The 20,472-nt window shown below is 42.8% G+C and overlaps 2 protein-coding genes across 2 annotated transcripts in view; one reads left to right on the forward strand and one right to left on the reverse strand.

Annotated features, from left to right (window-relative positions):
• Positions 1-20,472, forward strand: part of LOC124803364 (cilia- and flagella-associated protein 45-like) — a 162,194-nt gene that overhangs the window by 124,122 nt on the left and 17,600 nt on the right. Inside the window, exon 7 of the mRNA XM_047264550.1 lies at positions 12,353-12,568. Coding sequence (XP_047120506.1) covers positions 12,353-12,568 — 216 coding nt within the window. The remainder of the gene's footprint in view (positions 1-12,352; positions 12,569-20,472) is intronic.
• The window catches only part of LOC124802616 (cyclin-H), an 84,583-nt gene that overhangs the window by 45,048 nt on the left and 19,063 nt on the right, over positions 1-20,472 (reverse strand). The gene's annotated exons all lie outside the window — the stretch shown is intronic.

A 20,472-nucleotide genomic window follows, 5' to 3' on the forward strand; every position in this document is an offset into this window, starting at 1 on the left:
CGACATTTGTCGCAGTACGGAGATGGTCTCAATTTGATTTTCCATAATCGTTCCGCTGAGGGTATGGTTTCGTTTACAACGTCGCACCATACGGCACTGACTAGTTGGTAGAATTTTATTGTTGATATTTTTCCAGAAGTTCCTCCAGTTTTTTGTAGATTAATTTACCGGAATTGGCTTGTGAAGACAACGTGTGATAATATAATCATAGACAGTTCTAGTGTTGGTTTGTGCTGGTGGAAGTCTTATACAGCTCCAATCGCCATTGTGCTTTCGGACGTAATCTAGGCTGGCATGGTACATCAACAGGAGCGTTCCTATCCCCAGGATCTAACGAGAGGAACAGAAGTTTCGTGATGCCTGTCTTAGTGGCATGTAGTAGTTTAAAAGCACGTCTTTAATACCAAGTCCTCCATTTTGCCTCTGCAAAGTCGCCGTGTGGAGGGATACTTTAAAGATATTTTGTTTCCACACATACCAAGAGGCTACAGCTAATATTTTACGTGCAGTGACCTGCAGTATCGGCAAGACTGCTGCGACATGATATATTTTGCTAAGTGTGTATGTATTTATAAAGTGAACTTTCTGCAGTCGGTCTAACAATCGCATGTCATGGTCCTTCAACAAGGTTCCGATGACATTAAGTTTCCGCTCCCAATTCTTGGATTTGCCCTTAACCTCAAGCCGAGTTGGAGTCTCTCTTCAGTTACATCCAACCAGTGTGCACCTGTTGCACTATTGTAAGAACCGAGATGCAAGTTCATTTGGCTACAAGAATGCGTATGTTCCTCCAGCATGACGGGGCTCCTGCACATTCTACTCGTCAGGTGACATTATCCAAACCTAACATTTCCCGGAAGGTGGATCATTAGATATGGGCACTTTTCTTGCCCTTCAATGTCCTCGGACCATATCTCTTTGGATTTTTGCCTGCGGGGATGGTTAAAGGCGAAGTCTACAAATAAGAAGTAAACCCAAGAGCCGATTTGATCGTTCGGGTTACGAATAGTGCAGCCCTCATAAAAGAACGCAAAGACGACCTCAGTAAGGCTACACGTGGTGTTATCAAGAGAAGTCAAATGTACATTGAAGTTGGTTGGTGAATTTTTGAAAATAAACTTTGAATGTCCTCATTTGCCTTTGCTTTGAGTTTGTTAGCGTTACGTACTAACAGCTGTATCTCTGTACTCAATAAAAAGTGGACGCATTTATACAGAATTTTTTTCGTCTGTACTACCACCTGCTAAAACATGTACTATTCCTCCTGAAACACCCTGTATATTGAAATATGTGTGGTGTCTGTTCTTTCGGACATGTCCAAAAGAAAATGCTTCAAGGCATTCTGCAACGACCTTCGATCTAGTTGCAGGGGCTGATACAGATTTCAGAGCTGCTTGGCTGTCTGAATAAAAGTTGATGCTACAATTTTTGTAGGGTCTACTCTAATTTTCCTCCGTGCACATGCTGACAGAAAAAAAGTGTAATACTGTGGCCATCTTCTCTAAAGAGATTCTAAGCAGTACACCAGACCTGGTACTTTCATCTGTTTTCGACCTGTCAGTAAACCACTATATTATGTCTCCTGCACGGTGTTGTGGTTCGTTTTTCCACTGCTACCTGCTTCCAACTGTTACATGGCAAAGTTTATTGAAACAGCTAGAAGTTATTGTGTAGTTAGTCGGCATTTCCCCAGCCATCGCCTTACTGATTTGGGATTCCGTATATTCTAACTATATCCAGTTATTTCCAATTTTTAGCCTATTTGTCCCTGCCGCTGCCTCCATTTTAAGCCACAGGTGCAAGGCGGGCATGTCTAGCATAATATCCATTCCATGAGTGGATGTCCTGCTAATTCCATCTGTTTGTGAAAGCAGGCCAGTCTCTGCACTTTGCCAGACTCCCTAGCAGCCACCTTCTGTTCGACTCTGTTCATATTATAGGTCAATAAATTATCATTGGTCTTTTTGCAGGGATGTATATCCAGTACGTACTGGGTTTAGACCCCAGTTTACCCTAAAGCAGCTTCTAGTGCTTATAAGATTATCTTTCACAGTGGAACATATTCTTTATGTGAGGTGTTCATAATAGTTTTCCATCCAGGGCTACCTCTAGATACACTACAGCCCCTCTAAAGTTTCATCGAGAAACGTAATTTTTCAGTATGTGTGGTGGACATGCTTCTCCATAAATAATACTACACCAATTTTCGTGGGGCTTGTCTTTAAATACTTTTTCACAGTGTTCAGTGCACATAGGTTTAACAGTACTAGCAAATTTTCTAAGTCTTACTGTGAATAGATCGTCTACTTATTCTTTTCAAGAGTAGTCTCCTACATTCAGCTCATCTATGAGTTCATTCACCACTAGGTTCTTCATCTCTAACCATTTACTCGAAGGTCGTATTACCCGACATCCAGGAAGAGACAGAGAGCATCCAGAAAGGGTAGTGCTTTTTCCACCTTCCCAACAAGTTGGTGAAGTGTTACTTCACATGATTTGCTTCGCAAGTATTATGAAAATGTGGCAGTTCATAGATAAAGTTATGTATTCACAACAACAAAAAATATGTCGGCAGAAAACAAAAACGTGGCATTATTAATTTAGCAGTACCTCACGGTTTTCGCTTTGACACTAACGGTTATTAAAAGAAGCAAGACAAATTTTGCTAGGGCGTTGTCTTACGATTCCCTCATTGAATTTTTATCTGACTGCTTGTAGCTCCGCCACAAAACAATTAAAAATCTAGCTTTCGGCGAAGCTCGAAAGGCGAACAGAGGCAGCATGCACTTGACAGGCAAGCACGTTACCTACGAGCTAGCGAATAGGCGCGGTGTATTCCACTTACATATTGACCCAGTAAGCGCTATGGCAGATGAACCACAACATAAGAGGCGACAGTAGTTGTATTTCTCATGTGGAACGACTTTCGTGGACTCAAAAGGATTAACTGATATCCTTATGTCACGTCTCAAGCGAAAATCACTCAGTATTAAATTGAAATGACACGATAATATCAAGTGAAAAGTGAATTTAGCAGGATAGTTCTGTGCCATCAAGGAAGTGACTCGTCGGTCACAGAGTTGCCAAACATATTCTGCGATGTTGCCAAGTTTCACTTATACCGCCAGGAAGGATACCAGCTGATGTGTTCTGTGAGAGACCTCGGAAGTGACTATTGCTTCGTTTCAGAAGTTGCGGGTGGCAAAGGCAGCAAGATCCTCATTATATGTCAATGAGTCTTATTCGCATTTCTGTAACTAGGTTTAGGGGCTATAGTGCAATTACTTGTAATACATCGATGCACTGAATGCAAACTGTCATAAATTAATAACTGCGGCAATTATTTGTGTTTTACTGACTTAATCAGACAGAAACCTTGAAAGCGTATTCACCAGACGCGATTCACAGTTTTGGAACTTCTCCAGTGGTTGAGTTGGCAATGTATATTTGCTGTACAATATTGTTATTGAGAGCAGCGTATTCACCAGACGCGATTCACAGTTTTGGAACTTCTCCAGTGGTTGAGTGGCAATGTATATTTGCTGTACAATATTGTTATTGAGAGCACTTTCATTGGCACATCCACCAGAAGACAGGCATGGCCTGGCTTATTGTTGTCAGCTTTCCTGACGGATATTCTGCCTTTGTTCGAAACGTGAAGACTTAGGGTGAATTCGAACATTCCATATGGCGAAAATTTGATGTTTCTATTCTTCCAGCTCTAACATTCAAATAACAGTTACAATACGCGGCAGAAAAGCGCCTGTGAATCAACAGTTAATAATGCAATCATAATTAGTGGAATCTGACAAATTCCATCTGTCATCACATAATTGTGAAAAACTGCTTTTTTCATCTTCACAGCACCATAGTATGAACTCAAGGGTTTCATAGGATACCTATACTTAATTTCGTTGTGATCGTTTTCAATGTCAGTACGGGAGGAGCAAAAACATCTGACTTGAAACATAGTTTTCCAGCGGGATTTGAATCTTTGGCTACAGTTGCAGTAGCACGTCCAGTGAGGTATCAAGAATGTGAGCAATCACTCACTGCTATATTATAGGCTAGGGCAGAGAGAAGCTGGTTTCCAACAAAGTAAACGACGAGAGACGCTGTCGCTGTCACTTACTAAACAGGAATTGTTCAGAAAATTACAAATATATCTAGTGAAATGAGTAGGTTGATGCAGCTCCAGTCCGGCACTATCACTGAGTTGCCAAACATTTTCCGAATAGCACTTAATACAAAATGTGTATATGTGTGTGTGTGTGTGTGTGTGTGTGTGTGTGTGTGTGTGTGTGTGTCTGTTCTTTCGGACATTTCCGAAAGAACACACACTACGAATCGAAATAGACAGCCTTGTTAATCAATTAAAGATTGAAGGACGGATGTCCAGGCTGCCATGCGCATTAATATAGAACAACGGCGTCAGATGAAAATTTGTGCCTGACCAGGTTCGAACCCGGATTCGTAGTGTCTTTCCTTTCGGACATTCCCGAAAGAACCGCGCATGTGGTATTTGGCAAAGATGGGAATTCGCGTCTGACGAGGAGCGTATGTAGATAGGTGCTGAAAAGAGGCTGGCTGCTGCGTCCCGACAGTGCCCACCGTCGGAGGTTCGAGTCCTCCCTCCGGCATGGGTGTGTGTGTTGTCCATAGCGTAAGTTAGTTTAAGTTAGATTAAGTAGTGTGTAAGCTTAGGGACCGATGACCTAAGCAGCTTGGTCTCATAAGTTCTGACAACGAATTTACAAAATTTTAAATCTAAAATACTGCATCTCGGTTCTTACAGTAGTGCAATAGGTGCGCACTGGTTAGCTGTAACTGAAGAGAGACTCCAACTCGGATTGTGGTTAAGAGCATGATAACTTAAATTGTGAATATATTTCTGAATGAATGTTTGTTATGTATTTTTCCGTCACCCTTTTCACTGTTATAAGTTATGTTCTACAAGGAACGCACGCCATTGGAGGCAGCAATCTGTAATTTATTTTACCTTAATTACTACGTCAATTTTTTTCCACAATTTAAAGGTATATATGGATGCAAACATGGAATACATGGGAATAATGCAGATGCTCAGTGACAGGTATGGGGGAGGCATTGAGGCCAGGCCTCGGATCTTCGACCCCTTCCCTCTTGGCCTCTGCCTACCTGGTGCTCAAAGTCTTCTCAAACTTCAAAAAAAATAAATAAATAAATAATAGTGCAGTGATCAGCATGTCTGTCTAGTAACCAGGAGGTCCAGGTTCGAAGCCCAGTCGGTCACAAATATTCATCTGCCGTCTTAGCTGTATTTCAACGCACTGTGACAGTGTGGACGTCGGTCCTTCGATATTTAAGATGCAATTGGTTTGCGAGGCAATAGAGGTGATTTGCGAACATTTGTCTTGCCATCAGTGTAACGGGACTTCAACGGTATCGAACCCTTAGTCATTGCTTTGTGTTGGCGCTAATCCATGTCATATATATGCGAATCAGATTGTAGGTCATATTTAGTCAAATAACGAATGGTCAGTATACAGGTACGCCGGCGGGGGTGGCCGAGCTCTTCTATTCTGAAGTGCACGCACAGTTGTGTTGCCTGCCGCATGGATTCTGTAAAGTGTTGTGGCAGCTGGCAGTCATTGCTGAATACAGACATTTGCAAATATCCCCACTGCTTTAGGGGTAATCATCTTTGTTGCATTTTTTCCATACCGTAATTAGCACAATAACATAAGGCTTGTTCTCATGAAGAACTTGATGCCCACAAATCCTTAAATAAGAATCTCCTAGCGCGAGTAATGCATGAAAGGAGACAGACTATTGGGCAAAAGAATGGACAGCTCCCTGCTTTTTACGTTTCCAATAGCGCCTACGATAAGAATCTGGTGTCATATTATGCTTCACAACCTTAAACTGTTGGTTTTTTTACTTCATACTATAATAAAAGTTATGATATGAGAAGAGGAAATGACTGATATGCTTCTCAGAAACTTTAGATTTTCGTGTTTTTTCTCACTTCATACTAAAATAAGGGCGTTAATATGAGAAGAGGAAATGAAATATACGCTTCCAAGACATACTATTTCCTTGTGTGCTACTACTGCATACATGAAAGCCCTGCAGTTAATTTTTGTATGTTGGATAAATTTAGATATCACCTCACATTCCTTTGTGAGAAGGTTCCTATTTTATTTGGATTCAAATAGAGTGGACATTTCATCACTGGTTAATATTCTGATGACTAATGACATGATACCCGTTGCAATTGCTCCATGGCACCTGTGAGTAGAGTCTCTCGTTGGTTACTATAAGAACACGCAGGCAGTGATATCCGCTCACTGCAGTCAGAGCCAAGGTGATTTCTTTCTGTTTATGGCGAAGCGTCTGCTGCAGTGTCCACGCTCAACAAACATAAACAAATCGCGGCGGCATTGGGCACTGCTGATCGCTGCACTTGTCGCGAGCCTCGACAACAAGAGCGCACTGTCTCTGCTAACGGTACTATGGAGTTAATACATCTTACTTAACGTAACGTAATATGTAGGTCGTGGGTTGGGTAAAAATTCAGTTTGTAACTTCCCATTGCATTAAAATACTTTACAATCATATTTCATGCAATATTTATTGTCACACACACACACACACACACACACACACACACACACACACACACACAAACACACACAGTCAGTCATTGATTCCAGTGAGGGTGACAACTACTGTGTGTTGAACAACACATGCACCAGTCAATTCCTCAGTTGGCGTCGAGTGGATGAGATTTTTCAATCACCTTGCATTGTAAGAAATGTAAGGAGGAGACTGAAAGTAAATGGACTTGTATCTAAACAGATGCGACAAAGCAAAGCTTGACCGTCTATCTGATAATTGTCCACATGGGTTTTGTGGACGAGTATACTTTTAGTAACCAACCCACCCACCATCATTACGTAAGATTTCTCGAAGGCGTAGGGGCATTGATTTCATTAAGTCGTCGACAGTGTAGCGTGATGGTTTACTTCCCACCATACGATTTCTATATTCGTCCAAAAGTCGCTTGCATTTGTAGGTGCACATGGCAATGACCTTGTTACCTCTGCCCACATATTCTCTATCTGGTTGATGTACGGTGATCGTGGAACAAACGGCAACAGCTTTATCCTCTCTTGGCCCTGAAACCAATCTCGCACTGCTCTGCTATGATTGATGGGGCTCTGCTCCTGTAAATAAACTGTTATCTCGTTCGTTCATATATTTATATTTAAACAACATTTTAGTAATAAGCACATTGTATTATTATTTTCCACAGTGTTTAAGAATTCAGGCCCTGTCATAAACAAGTGATCTAGATTTAACCGTCCGATTAAGAATGTGGTTTACCCAGTCTATCAAACGATGAGAGTCGTATTAGGATATCCACACTAAGCCTGACTGGCTGAATCCTTATCGGATTTGCTGATGACATAACAATAATAATAATAATAATAATAATAATAATAATAATAATAATAATAATAATAATCCCGTGGGGCCGATAGGGGAAACCCTCCCCCATATGGGTGGTACAGAGGAAATCAAATACTTGGGGTGAAACAAATACCAACACAATCCTCAACGACTACTCAATATGTTGAACCCAAAATCCACGCACGTCTTAGAGAAAATCACCGCTACTCTGGTCACCGTCTATTAGCTCAATGAGATCGGCTGAAAATATTTGCTTCCAAAAGCTTCAACACCCTCCGGCCCTGTCCGGTCCTGGAATCACCCAGGCCAAACCAATGAAACACAAGCAAACATGAACTGTGCAAACTGTCGACAGGCAGCATTTGCAATTTCGGATTCTGGGGAGGTCAGGTTAGCACGTCAGAGAATATTGCAGATCTCTTGTAAATTTCCCTACAAGCAGAAAACATGCATCTGAAAACTACACGCTGCGTGGGATTAGCCGGCGGTCTAAGGCGCAGCAGTCATGGACTGTTCGGCTGGTCCCGGCGGAGGTTCGCGTCCTCCCTCGGGCGTGTGTGTGTGTGTGTGTGTGTGTGTGTGTGTGTTTGTCCTTAGGATAATTTAGGTCAAGTAGTGTGTAAACTTAGTGACTGATGACCTTAGCAGTTAAGTCTCATAAGATTTCACACACATAAGGACTTTTTTTTTATATAACAATACATCGATACATTGATCCAAATACGGAAACTAAATAATCCCACATAATAAATCGACGGACAAAAAATTCTCATCATTGTTCTTGAAGAACCAAGAGTAACTGTCAGTGAAACCTTGGAGTACGGAAATCATTGCATCTTCAAGAGCAAAATGCATCAAAAGGTAGCGAAAGGCGTACCAATCTTGGTCATGGCATTTCTCGAACACAGATCTATCATCAGTTCTGTCAAAGAAATCACATCCGTCAACAATCGACTTGTGACTATGCTCATTCAGAGCCCCAGTAAAAAATAAACACTGATCAATGCACATGCCCCCACCAACATCGAAGATAAGAAAACACCAAAAATGTCGAAAAATTCTGGAACACACTCGAAAATACTATGAGCAAAATTCACCAAGATGATGTGAAAATACTAAAGGGAGACTTCAACACTCTATTTGGGACAGAAAAAACCTGTAGAAAAATCATTGGTAGAAATTCAACACACCGAAACGCTTAGACCAACGGCACACGTCTGACTGACATTTGCCAACAATTCAACCACAAAACGATGTCTTCCCACTACAGGAAAATACCATTTCTCAGGTAACATGCTTGGCTACCAGGTGCAAGCTGCTGTCGTTCGCCTTTCGAGACTCACTGAAAGCCAGATTTTCTATTCTTTTGTAGTAGAGCTACAAGCAGGCAGATACAAACTCAGTGAGGGAATCGTAAGACAGCGCTCGAGCAAAATTCGTCTTGGTACTTTCAGTAACCCTTACTGTCAGAGCGAAAACCTTACGCTACTGCCAATTTCATAATGCCACTTTTGTTTTCTGCCGACATATTTTTTGTTGTTGTGAATACATAATTTTATCTATGAAATGCCACATTTTTATAATACTTGCGAATGATACAGGAAATGAAGTAAATACAGATCTTTTCGAAGTCAAAAGTAGTGTTAAAATAGGCTCAATCGTCTTAAAGACACATAATACTTCATTAAGATAGATTGCCATCGTGATGTTTCTGTAGTAAGCTGAATTTAATTTGTATTGGCACAGTGAATATTTTAATTGCATTTTCCATTAGTTTTCTAATCGTAACATTAATCATCAAAGAGAAATTAATCAGCCGCTGAATTTTCTTTCACGATGTCTACAACAATCTGACTATGCCTAAGTTGTTTGCAAATTCTACGTTTGCAGAAAACCACTGGTTCTAACGATGTCATTAAACCAATGTAGTTTTAAGAGTATTTTCGTCAAGAAATGAATTGCCTTGACGGTTGATCGATCAAGAGCGGGAAAGGTAAAATTTTACGAATATATGACGAGAGGGGCAAGTGCTTTGAGAGAGGACTTCCCTATCAATACAAGTGCCTGAGAGACGACTTTCCTATCAATTTCCTGGATAGCTTTGTTTCTCAAATCAATAGAGTGAGTTATCATGCAGTAGCACAGGTGATGTAGTTTTGTTGCTCGACTTTCTTACACTGCGACCGAAAGGTGTCTCAGTTGTTGACAACAAATTCCAGCTGTGTTGCACACACCCCTTGGGGCAGAATTCGTAGTCCAAAACACACTTATGGAACTACACTCCTGGAAATGGAAAAAAGAACACATTGACACCGGTGTGTCAGACCCACCAAACTTGCTCCGGACACTGCGAGAGGGCTGTACAAGCAATGATCACACGCACGGCACAGCGGACACACCACGAACCGCGGTGTTGGCCGTTGAATGGCGCTAGCTGCGCAGCATTTGTGCACCGCCGCCGTCAGTGTCAGCCACTTTGCCGTGGCATACGGAGCTCCATCACAGTCTTTAACACTGGTAGCACGCCGCGACAGTGTGGACGTGAACCGTATGTGCAGTTGACGGACTTTGAGCGAGGGCGTATAGTGGGCATGCTGGAGGCCGGGTGGACGTACCGCCAAATTGCTCAACACGTGGGGCGTGAGGTCTCCACAGTACATCGATGTTGTCGCCAGTGGTCGGCGGAAGGTGCACGTGCCCGTCGACCTGGGACCGGACCGCAGCGACGCACGGATGCACGCCAAGACCGTAGGATCCTACGCAGTGCCGTAGGGGACCGCACCGCCACTTCCCAGCAAATTAGGGACACTGTTGCTCCTGGGGTATCGGCGAGGACCATTCGCAACCGTCTCCATGAAGCTGGGCTACGGTCCCGCACACCGTTAGGCCGTCTTCCGCTCACGCCCCAACATCGTGCAGCCCGCCTCCAGTGGTGTCGCGACAGGCATGAATGGAGGGACGAATGGAGACGTGTCGTCTTCAGCGATGAGAGTCGCTTCTGCCTTGGTGCCAATGATGGTCGTATGCGTGTTTGGCGCCGTGCAGGTGAGCGCCACAATCAGGACTGCATACGACCGAAGCACACTGGGCCAACACCCGGCATCATGGTGTGGGGAGTGATCTCCTACACTGGCCGTACACCACTGGTGATCGTCAAGGGGACACTGAATAGTGCACGGTACATCCAAACCGTCATCGAACCCATCGTTCTACCATTCCTAGACCGGCAAGGGAACTTGCTGTTCCAACAGGACAATGCACGTCCGCATGTATCCCTTGCCACCCCACGTGCTCTAGAAGGTGTAAGTCAACTACCCTGGCCAGCAAGATCTCCGGATCTGTCCCCCATTGAGCATGTTTGGGACTGGATGAAGCGTCGTCTCACGCGGTCTGCACGTCCAGCACGAACGCTGGTCCAACTGAGGCGCCAGGTGGAAATGGCATGGCAAGCCGTTCCACAGGACTACATCCAGCATCTCTACGATCGTCTCCATGGGAGAATAGCAGCCTGCATTGCTGCGAAAAGTGGATATACACTGTACTAATGCCGACATTGTGCATGCTCTGTTGCCTGTGTCTATGTGCCTGTGGTTCTGTCAGTGTGATCATGTGATGTATCTGACCCCAGGAATGTGTCAATAAAGTTTCCCCTTCCTGAGACAATGAATTCACGGTGTTCTTATTTCAATTTCCAGGAGTGTATCAAACGTAAAATATTATATTCACACTTCTCTTTGCTCTAGTCTACGTCTTTTGGTGGGGCTTAGCCTTTCATTTCTTCTTTGGAAGTTAACGATAAAGGCATCACAACACGTCACCAGTAACAGTACAGCAAAGGAATGCTCAATGAGCGGCCTGATGACGTTCAATAATAGTCACTCTGTTGATTTTTGTTGTTTCGAATTAGAGCATGCAGTACTCCTACACCAGACTTCTGAACTTTGCCTGTTGAATGCAAATGTCACATGATGGTAAAATGTCACATATATCAGTAGTTGAGACTTCATTAATGTGGAAAATCATTCATGCCAGAACGATCTTTGTTGAAACAAGAATATCTCTTTCTGGCGTATTTTTCCCAAAAGCACTCGCTCCACGCACAGTTCAAATGTTTCTAGCTGCCTCCTCTACATTCTCCCCTCTGTTATACCAAAAGTAAATGTTGTGTTGCAGATGTTACACCTTTTTCCACTTGCGACTCAATTTTACAATGCTTAACTGTAGTTCATGATTTTCAAGTATGCAAAATCCAATGCTTAATTGCAAGATGGTAACTAGAACTTCAAATTCGAAAATGGCATTGATACATACACTGACAGCGTGGCGCTGCCTTCACATGGGCGGCGCCGGATTTCAGGCGGCGGGTGGCGTCTGGCCGGTAGCCGCTGCAGCGCGAGGAAACGCTCGAGCGTAAGCTATTATGATCGCGACGCAGCCACGAGCTGTCCTGTGGAATTGTTTCTGTAGTACTTGTTATTGCGGGTGGGTAGAATGTTAAGCGAATTGTCTTCGATGTTCAATCAGACTCATAACTTTAGACCGAAATGTGTTAAAAAAAATCAGTTGGACGCGAACATGCGACTCTAAGTTTAGAATGCATGACGATTACCACAAGACCACAGGCTCACTCCATCCATCTGAACTAGGAAGTAGACAACACTTCCTCCTAACACTTCCGCATCTTACAGTGTTGCCAAATTGTGCAGATGGCCGGACTTAAGAGTTGTCAGGGGCGGTCAGTTTTATTGGCCAGCTTAAGTGAACGACTCGGATTTAGTCTCTGTGGCGGCCGGCCGGCGGTCAGTTTTTATGTCTAAGACTGTACATAATCTCAAACAATTTTCTCATTGTTGCGCTATATATTGAACATAATACGGCCACTGCTTTTTCTCCATAGGTCGAACGAGAATGGCGCAGAAAGGAATTAGAAGCAGCTCGTAGGAAAGCTAAAGAGGAGGATGATCTGAAGAAAGCACGGGCAGAACAAATGCTTGACAGGAGGAGAACTATAGCACTTGAAATAGCCAGAGAGAAGAGAGAGTTTGAACGCATTGTAAAAGCACAGAGAGAATGGCAAGAAGAAGATGAAAGACAGGACAGAATGAAAAAGGAAGTTAGTGTAATTTTGATAATTAATATTATTAGAGAGCTTAGGTATTTGACAGTGTGATTGTTAGTACCTCAAATGATTCCCTAATCTCTTCCACCAACAAGGGAACAAAGTAAAATCTTGTAGCCAACAATTTAGGCAGATCAGATAACACAGAGCCTCTGACAAGATATTACATTCACATCACTGAAAAGAAGAGGGCCGATCCAGTGGTATACCTGGTGCAGCCATAAACTTGAATAACACACTCATAATGAAACATAACATGCTGCAATATGTACGTCATAAGCTCCACACACAGAACATATCATTAAATAATGTATCCCTGAAGCAAAGGCCAAAGCTAAATCCAGAAGTAAGTAGGATGACTTCATTTTGCCTTTACAACATGAAGAACAGCAATGACAGCACCTTATTATCCCTTTCTCCAACTGATTTTTGACCCCTTATCTCAGCAGTGAGGTTGTCACTGCACTTACAGGGACTTTATGCCATACCACTGTAGGCAGCACACTGATCACTGCTGTAGCCACCTGTTTGTTCTCCTGAATTCCTTTACCATCTGATTTACAGCACAATATATACTCCAAGAAAAGAAGAATAGGGGGGGGGGGGGGGGGGGCAACTGCATATGACACACCACACAGGAATTATCTGTATGGGGTGGAAATCAGAAGTCAGTAGATGTGATTTACTTGCACAGGCAAACAAATCATTACAACTTCAGAAAAATTGAATGCTTTATTCAAGAGAAAGAGTTTCACAAATTGAGCAAGTCAATAATATGTTGGTCCTCCTCTGCCCCTTAAGCAAGCAGTAATTCAGCTTGGCACTGACTAATAAGAGTTGTTGGGTGTCCTCCAGAGGGATATTGTTACAAATTCTGTCCAATTAGTGCGTTAGATTGTCCAAATCCCAAGCTGGTTGAGGCCCCTGCTCATAATGCCCCACACATTCTCAACTGGAGAGAGATACAGTGACCTTGTTGGACAACATAGGGTTTGGCAGGCACAAAGACAAGCACCATAAACCCTTGCCATGTGTTGGCGGGACTTATCTTACTGAAATGTAAGTCCAGGATGGTTCACCATGAAGGACTACAAATTGGTCCATAGAATATCACCGATGTACCACTGCACTGTTAAAGGTGCCGTGGATAACAACCAAAGACATGGCAACCCAGCCCTTCAGTTCTGGTTATCAGGCCATGAGGTGCGCGACAGTCCGGTTGGTATCGCACCACTGTCTGGAGTGTCTCCAGACACTAGTGATCGAGGCTCAGCTCGAAGTGGGACTTATCACTGAAGATAATTCTACCCCAGTCAATGAGATTCCAGGCTGTAGACGTGTCTGGGGATGCTCCAGAGAGTGGTGGGATACCACCCTGACTGTTGCCCGCCGTACAGCCTAACATCCAGGAGTGATAGTCTGAGGTGGCATTTCTTTTCATAGCAGGACTCGATTGGTACGTATGTTGGTTGGTTGGCTGGTCTGGAGTGAAAGGGACTAAATTGCAAGATCATCAATCCCTTCATCTGTTACGTGGCAAACTAGGGGTGGTCACCAAAGGAAGGAAGGAAGGAAAGGCAAATCTTGGAAAGCCAAGTGTAACTAACACAATAAAAAGAAACAGAATAAAAGCCAGAAAAAAAGACAACACAGACAAGTCATCAAAAGATCAGTCAAGACAGAGCATTAAAAATCAAGATATGAAAATAAAGAGAATAAAAAGGTGGAAAGGATAAAAGCCAGGCTTGGACACCAAGCAGTCTGACAAGGGGCCTCTGGGGCCGAAGGAGGAGAAAGGTGCTCCACCATCCCCCAACCCCTCAGGCGATAAGACCAAAAAGCCGTACCTTACAAGGGTGAATACAATGCACCTTTGCAGGCAAAAACTTAGCACCAGATCAGCTGCTTTGGCTAGCACCAGAGGGAGCATGTCAGGAAGATTTAGATGCCACCTCGGAGGAGCCAAATTAGGGCAGTGAGGGGGATCCTCACGTTGGAAAATGGGGCCATGCGTCAGCCAATGTTGAGTCAACAGCGGATGGAGGATTCCCTGTGAGAAGCACGCAGGGAAGACTGTCACATGGTCATGGTCTCCTTCATTGTTCTCAATTTGTTTGGGGAGATCAGGACAGACCATTCTGATTTCCAGACTTCATGCTATCTGTGGCATAAAAATGACCAAAGGTCTGGTACCGAGAGCCCCATTTCCAGAATCGGTGACCAGCTTGGCCAACTGGTCAGCTCATTCATTTCCTGCAATCCCAGCATTACCAGGGGTCCAGATGATAATAACTGGCCATCAGCTTGATGGAGATCAGAGAGAAGATCCTGGATAGCCGCAACCAGTGGGTGAGTCGCCTAGCACTGTTCTATAGCCTGGAGGCTGCTCAGGCGATTGCTACAAATTAGGATACTCTTGCCAGTGCAAGAACGAACATGGTAAAGTGTTAGTTTACTGGCCATCAATTCAGCAGTGAATACACTCTCTGGGAGAGTGGAGTTCACTGCACCATGCATGTGTGGTGTCCATTGACTGTTGAGCCACTGGTGAATACTATTTTCAAAACTGGATACATCTCGAGGGCAGCCAAGAACAGGTGGCAGAACTTGTGGGGTCGGTGGAATCTTTCGGACCAAAGGAGACTTCTGAGACAAATCCGAGGTTGGGACACAAGTCATGGGGGCAGACGTGATGTCTCGCCCACCAGAGGCGACAGTGGAGGAAGTTGCAGCTCCAAACAGAGACCATGCAGGTGTGCAGCAATTGTAAACCTAGTTGTGTGTCGCTGTTGTGGGAGGTGGAGCTCCCTTCCAGGGAAAAGGACACAGTAGTTGGGATGTTCAGGAAAGCTACGAATGCATACAGTGTAGCTCAGCAGGTGTTGTTCGTGCCTGATAGGCAATGGAGGTCGCCAGCCTCGACTAGTAGGCTGTTTACAAGGCTAGTTCAGAAGGTTCCTGTTGCAAGTTGGATCCCCACAATGATGAATGGGGTCCAGTATATGCAATGCTGAGGGCGATGGTGAACTATACGCAAGACTCCTATAATCAGGATGGGACAAAATCAGGGCTTTGTAGAGCTACAAAAGTGTAGAGGGATATGTACTCCAGCTAGTGTTGTCACCGAGGCAGCGAAGTGTATTGAGGTGTTGCCAGCACTTTCGCTTAAGTTGGCGGAGGTGGAAAAGCCATATAAGCCAGGAATTGAAGACCAGTCCCAAAAAGTGGTGCATCTCAACTTCAAGAAGTAACTGATCATCTAGGTAAAACTCTGGGTATGGGTGGGCAGTATGATGGTACAGAAATGCATAATACGAGTATTGGCAGTTGAAAACTGAAAGCCAAGAGTGAGAGCCCCTGACTGCTTGTATGAGGACCTGTAGACGATGCTCAGCAACACCTATACTAGAGTAGCAATAGTACAGGCAAAAGTAGTCAGCATGTAAGAAGGCCGATACCAAAGATCCCACAGCTGCCACTAGACCATTGATGGCCCTCAGAAACAGAAGGATTGCTCAGTACAGAACCCCACGTACCCCGTTTTCTTGAATATTGAGTGAAGCAACCACTTGAACAGGGAACTGGAGCAGATGAGAATGTGTGTAACTAGAACTTTTTTCATTTGTACCAATGCCCTTCACATTTCATGTACTTCATCTCATAGACAGTAAACTAATTTAGAAATCATATCTCATCTACACCTACAGACATACTCTACAAGCCACCACATGGTAAATGGCAGAGGGTATATGGTACCACTACTAGTGATTCCTTTTCTGGTTCCACTTGCAAATGAAGTGGAGGAAAAATTACTGTCCCTCTGCCTCCGTATGAGTTAACAAAGTATCCCTATAATATATTTGTGTTAATCGGACCTATCAGAAACAAATCCAGAAGCATACCTCTCAACTGTTTTGATGTCTTCCCTTAATCCAAACTGGTGTGGATACAAACACTTGCGCAGTACTCAAGAATGGGTTGTGCTAGTGTTCTGTGTATAGACTCCTTACAGATGAGGTAGTACTCTTCCCTAAAATTTCCCCAATAAAGCAAGGCCGATCATTCATCTTTCCTACTACTGACGTTACCCTCTCGTTCAGTTTCCAATTGTGTTGTAATCTTAAGCTTAGATATGTTTTTCCTACTCATTTGTATTAACTTACAAATCTTGTACATTTAGAGCAAGATGCTACTCAGCACACCAAGTAGAAATTCTTTCACTCAATGACAACACTTTCTCATACACTACTCCACCATCAGCAAACAGCTGCAGATTGCTGCTCACTGTATCAATCAGATCACTGATGTATATAGAGTACAATAGTGGTCCTATCACACTTCCCTCAAGCACTCCTGGTGATATCCCTGTTTTAACGAACACTCGCCATCCAGGACAATGTACTCTGTTCTGTTACTTAAGAAGTCTTCAAGTCATTCACATATCTGGATACATATTCTATATGCTCAGACCTTTATTAACAGTCTGCAGTGGGACACTGTGTCAAATGCTTTCTGGACATATGGGAATATGGAATCTAGGGGCAGCCACTCCCCATGATTCACAGGAAATTGTGTGAGAAAAGGGCAAGCTGAGTTTTGCCTGAGTGATGCTTTCTTAATTCATGCTGATTTATGGACAGCAGCTTTTCTGCTAAGGAAAATTATTATATTCAAAGCTGCTAAGGAAAATTATTATATTCAAACTCACAGTATGCTCAAGAATTTTGCAGAAAACCAATGTTAATCCACATCTACATCACATTCTGCAAGCTACCTAATGATATGTGGCAGAGGGTACTTCTTGTGCCACTAGTAGATTCCCCCTTCCTTGTTTCACTTGCGAATAGTGTGTGGGAAGAATGATTGTCAGTAAGACTAAGCAACAGCTCAAATTTCTCGAATTTTCTCACTGTGGTCATTTTGTGAGATGTATGTGAGAGGAATAAATTGTTGTCTGACTCTCCCGGAAAGTGCTCTCCCAAAACTTCAATATTAAACCTCTCCATGCTGCACAACTTCTCTCTCATAGTTTGTTAAGCATCTCTGTAACACTCTTGTGTTGACTAAATGACCCCAGATGAAACATGCTGCCCTTCATTGTATCTTCTCTCTTTCTCTCTCTTTTATCAGCCCTATCTGATAAGGAACCCATACTGATGAACAATACTCAAGAATTAGTCGAACAAGAGCGTTGTAAGCCACTTGAGTTACATTTACTTAAGATTCTTCCTATGACTCTCAGCCTGGAATCTGCTTTACCTGCTACTTGTTTGATGTGATCTTTACACTTGAGGTCACTCTTGATAGTTACTCCTAGATATTATATGGTACGTACTGTTTCCAGCAGTCAGTCATCAATAGTGTAGCTGTACAGTAGTGCATTTCTTTTCCTCGGCATGCACAATATATTACATTTATTTACGTTCAGGGTCAACTGCCAGACCCTGCACCATTCATCAATCATCTGCAAGTTGTTCTGCAAATTGATACGGTCTTCTGACATTGCTACTTTTTCTTACAGACAGCCACATAACCTGTGAACAAACTGGAGGAGCTTCCAACACTTTCTGCTAGATCATTTATGTACATTGTAAAGAGTAATGACACTATTACACATCCTGGGGGTACTCTGCAAATTATCTTTTCATCAGTCAATTTTGTTCTGTTAACATTGAATTGTTGAGTTCTATGTATAAGTCAGTCTTGAATCCAGTCGCAAATCTGGTTCAATACTCAGTAAGCCCTTTTTTTCACTAAATGGCAGAGCAAGACAGCGGAAAATGCCTTCCTGAAGTCAGGAAACATGGTATCAGCCTGAGTGCCCTTGGCTACAGCACTGTGGATCTCATGGAGGAACAGTGAGCTGAGTTTCACAAGATCTCTGTTTGCAGAACCCATGTTGATTTTTATAGAGGAGAGTTTTGTCCTCCATAATTCTCGAATATAAACATATTCCATAATTTTACAACAGATCAAGATCAACGATATTGGCGTACAATTAAGTGCATCTCTCCTTCAACCCTTCTTGAAAATGGGAATGACCTATGCTTCCCCCCCCCCCCCCCCCCCAGTTGCTAGGTACCCTTCACTGTTCCAGTGACTCATGATAAACTGCTGATACAAAGAGAGCAAGTTCTTCAGTGTAATCTTAGTGGGATCTTATAGGTATCTCCTGATGTGTTCCTATAATTAAGCAATTGTAGTTGCTTTTCTGTTCCATTATCAGTTATCTCAAAATCTTATACTTCGACATTTCATGATGACTGAAAAGAGGGACCAGGTTATTGTTATGATCTTCCATGGTGAAACAATCTCAGAAGACTAAATTCAAGATTTTGGAGTTCTCTATGTTATCTTCCACTTTGGAGCCAGTAAGGTCACTGAATGAATAGAATCGCTTACTGATTTTATGTAAGATGAAAATCTCTTACAGTTTTACTCAGATTGGTTAGCAAAATTTTACTTTCAAAATAACTGAATGCTTCTCTCATTGCTCCCCTTGTGTTAACTTTTCCATCATTCAGCTTTTGTTTGCCACCTAGGTTTTCACTTATCTTGAATCTGTGATGAAGTTCTCTTTGTTTACGTAGCAGTTTTCTAACACTGCTATTAAACCATGGTGGATCTTTCCCACCCTGTAAAATCTTGCTGGGAACGTACTTGTCTACAGCATATTGCACAGTGCTTTTGAGTTTTTCTCATTTGCATTCCACATCGTGGCTCTCAGCACTGAATATTTGATGCTGACTATTCAGTTACTCTGCATATTGTATCTTGTCACTCTTGCTAAGCAAAAATATTCTCCTACTTTTCTTCACATTTCTTTCTGTTTGTTGCAAAGAGGTCTAAGACGTTATGTTCACAAGTTGGTTCTTTCATTATGGTCGTGAAGAAATTATCAGACAAGGCATCTACAATAATGTCACATGAATCCCTGTCTCTGGCACCAGTTCTGATAGCATGACTGTCCCAAGCTATAAATGGCAAGTTGATGTAGCCCCCTATTAGAATGGCAGGATCCAGAAAATTACTAATAATATTCTGCAAATTCTCTCTGAAGACCTCTACTACTACAGCTCCTGATCTAAGAGATCTATAAAAGCATCCAAATACCATTTTGACCGACCTTTGATGTTTATCTTCACCCAGATTAATTCACAGTTAGAATCTGTGATAATCTTGCTAGATATTATCAAATTATTTGCTGCAATAAATACGCCACGATCAATGGTGACTAAAATATCCTTACAATAAATATTCCAATCTGAAAATAGGATTTCATTGCTGTTCTTTTCTGGTTTTCAACCAAATTTCTGTTCTTAATATTATCTGAGCATTTGTTGTTGTTGTGGTCTTCAGTCCTGAGACTGGTTTGATGCACCTCTCCATGCTACTCTATCCTCTGCAAGCTTCATCTCCCAGTACCTACTGCAACCTACATCCTTCTGAATCTGCTTAATGTATTCATGTCTTGGTCTCCCTCTACGATTTGTACCCTCCACGCTGCCCTCCAATACTAAATTCGTGATCCCTTGATGCCTCAGAACATGTTCTACCAACTGATCCCTTCTTCTAGTCAAGTTGTGCCACAAACTCCTGTTCTCCCCAATACTATTCAATACCTCCTCATTAGTTATCTGATCTACCCATCTAATCTTCAGCATTCTTCTGTAGCACCACATTTCGAAAGCTTCTATTCTCTTCTTGTCCAAACTATTTATCGTCCATGTTTCACTTCCATACATGGCTACACTCCATACGAATACTTTCAGAAATGACTTCCTGACATTTAAATCAATACTTGATGTTAGCAAATTTCTCTTCTTCAGAAACGCTTTCCTTGGCATTGACAGTCTACATTTTATATCCTCTCTACTTTGACCATCACCAGTCATTTT

This window comes from Schistocerca piceifrons, chromosome 6 (assembly GCF_021461385.2).
Source record: "Schistocerca piceifrons isolate TAMUIC-IGC-003096 chromosome 6, iqSchPice1.1, whole genome shotgun sequence".
In the NCBI taxonomy this organism is placed as follows: Eukaryota; Metazoa; Arthropoda; class Insecta; order Orthoptera; family Acrididae; genus Schistocerca; species Schistocerca piceifrons.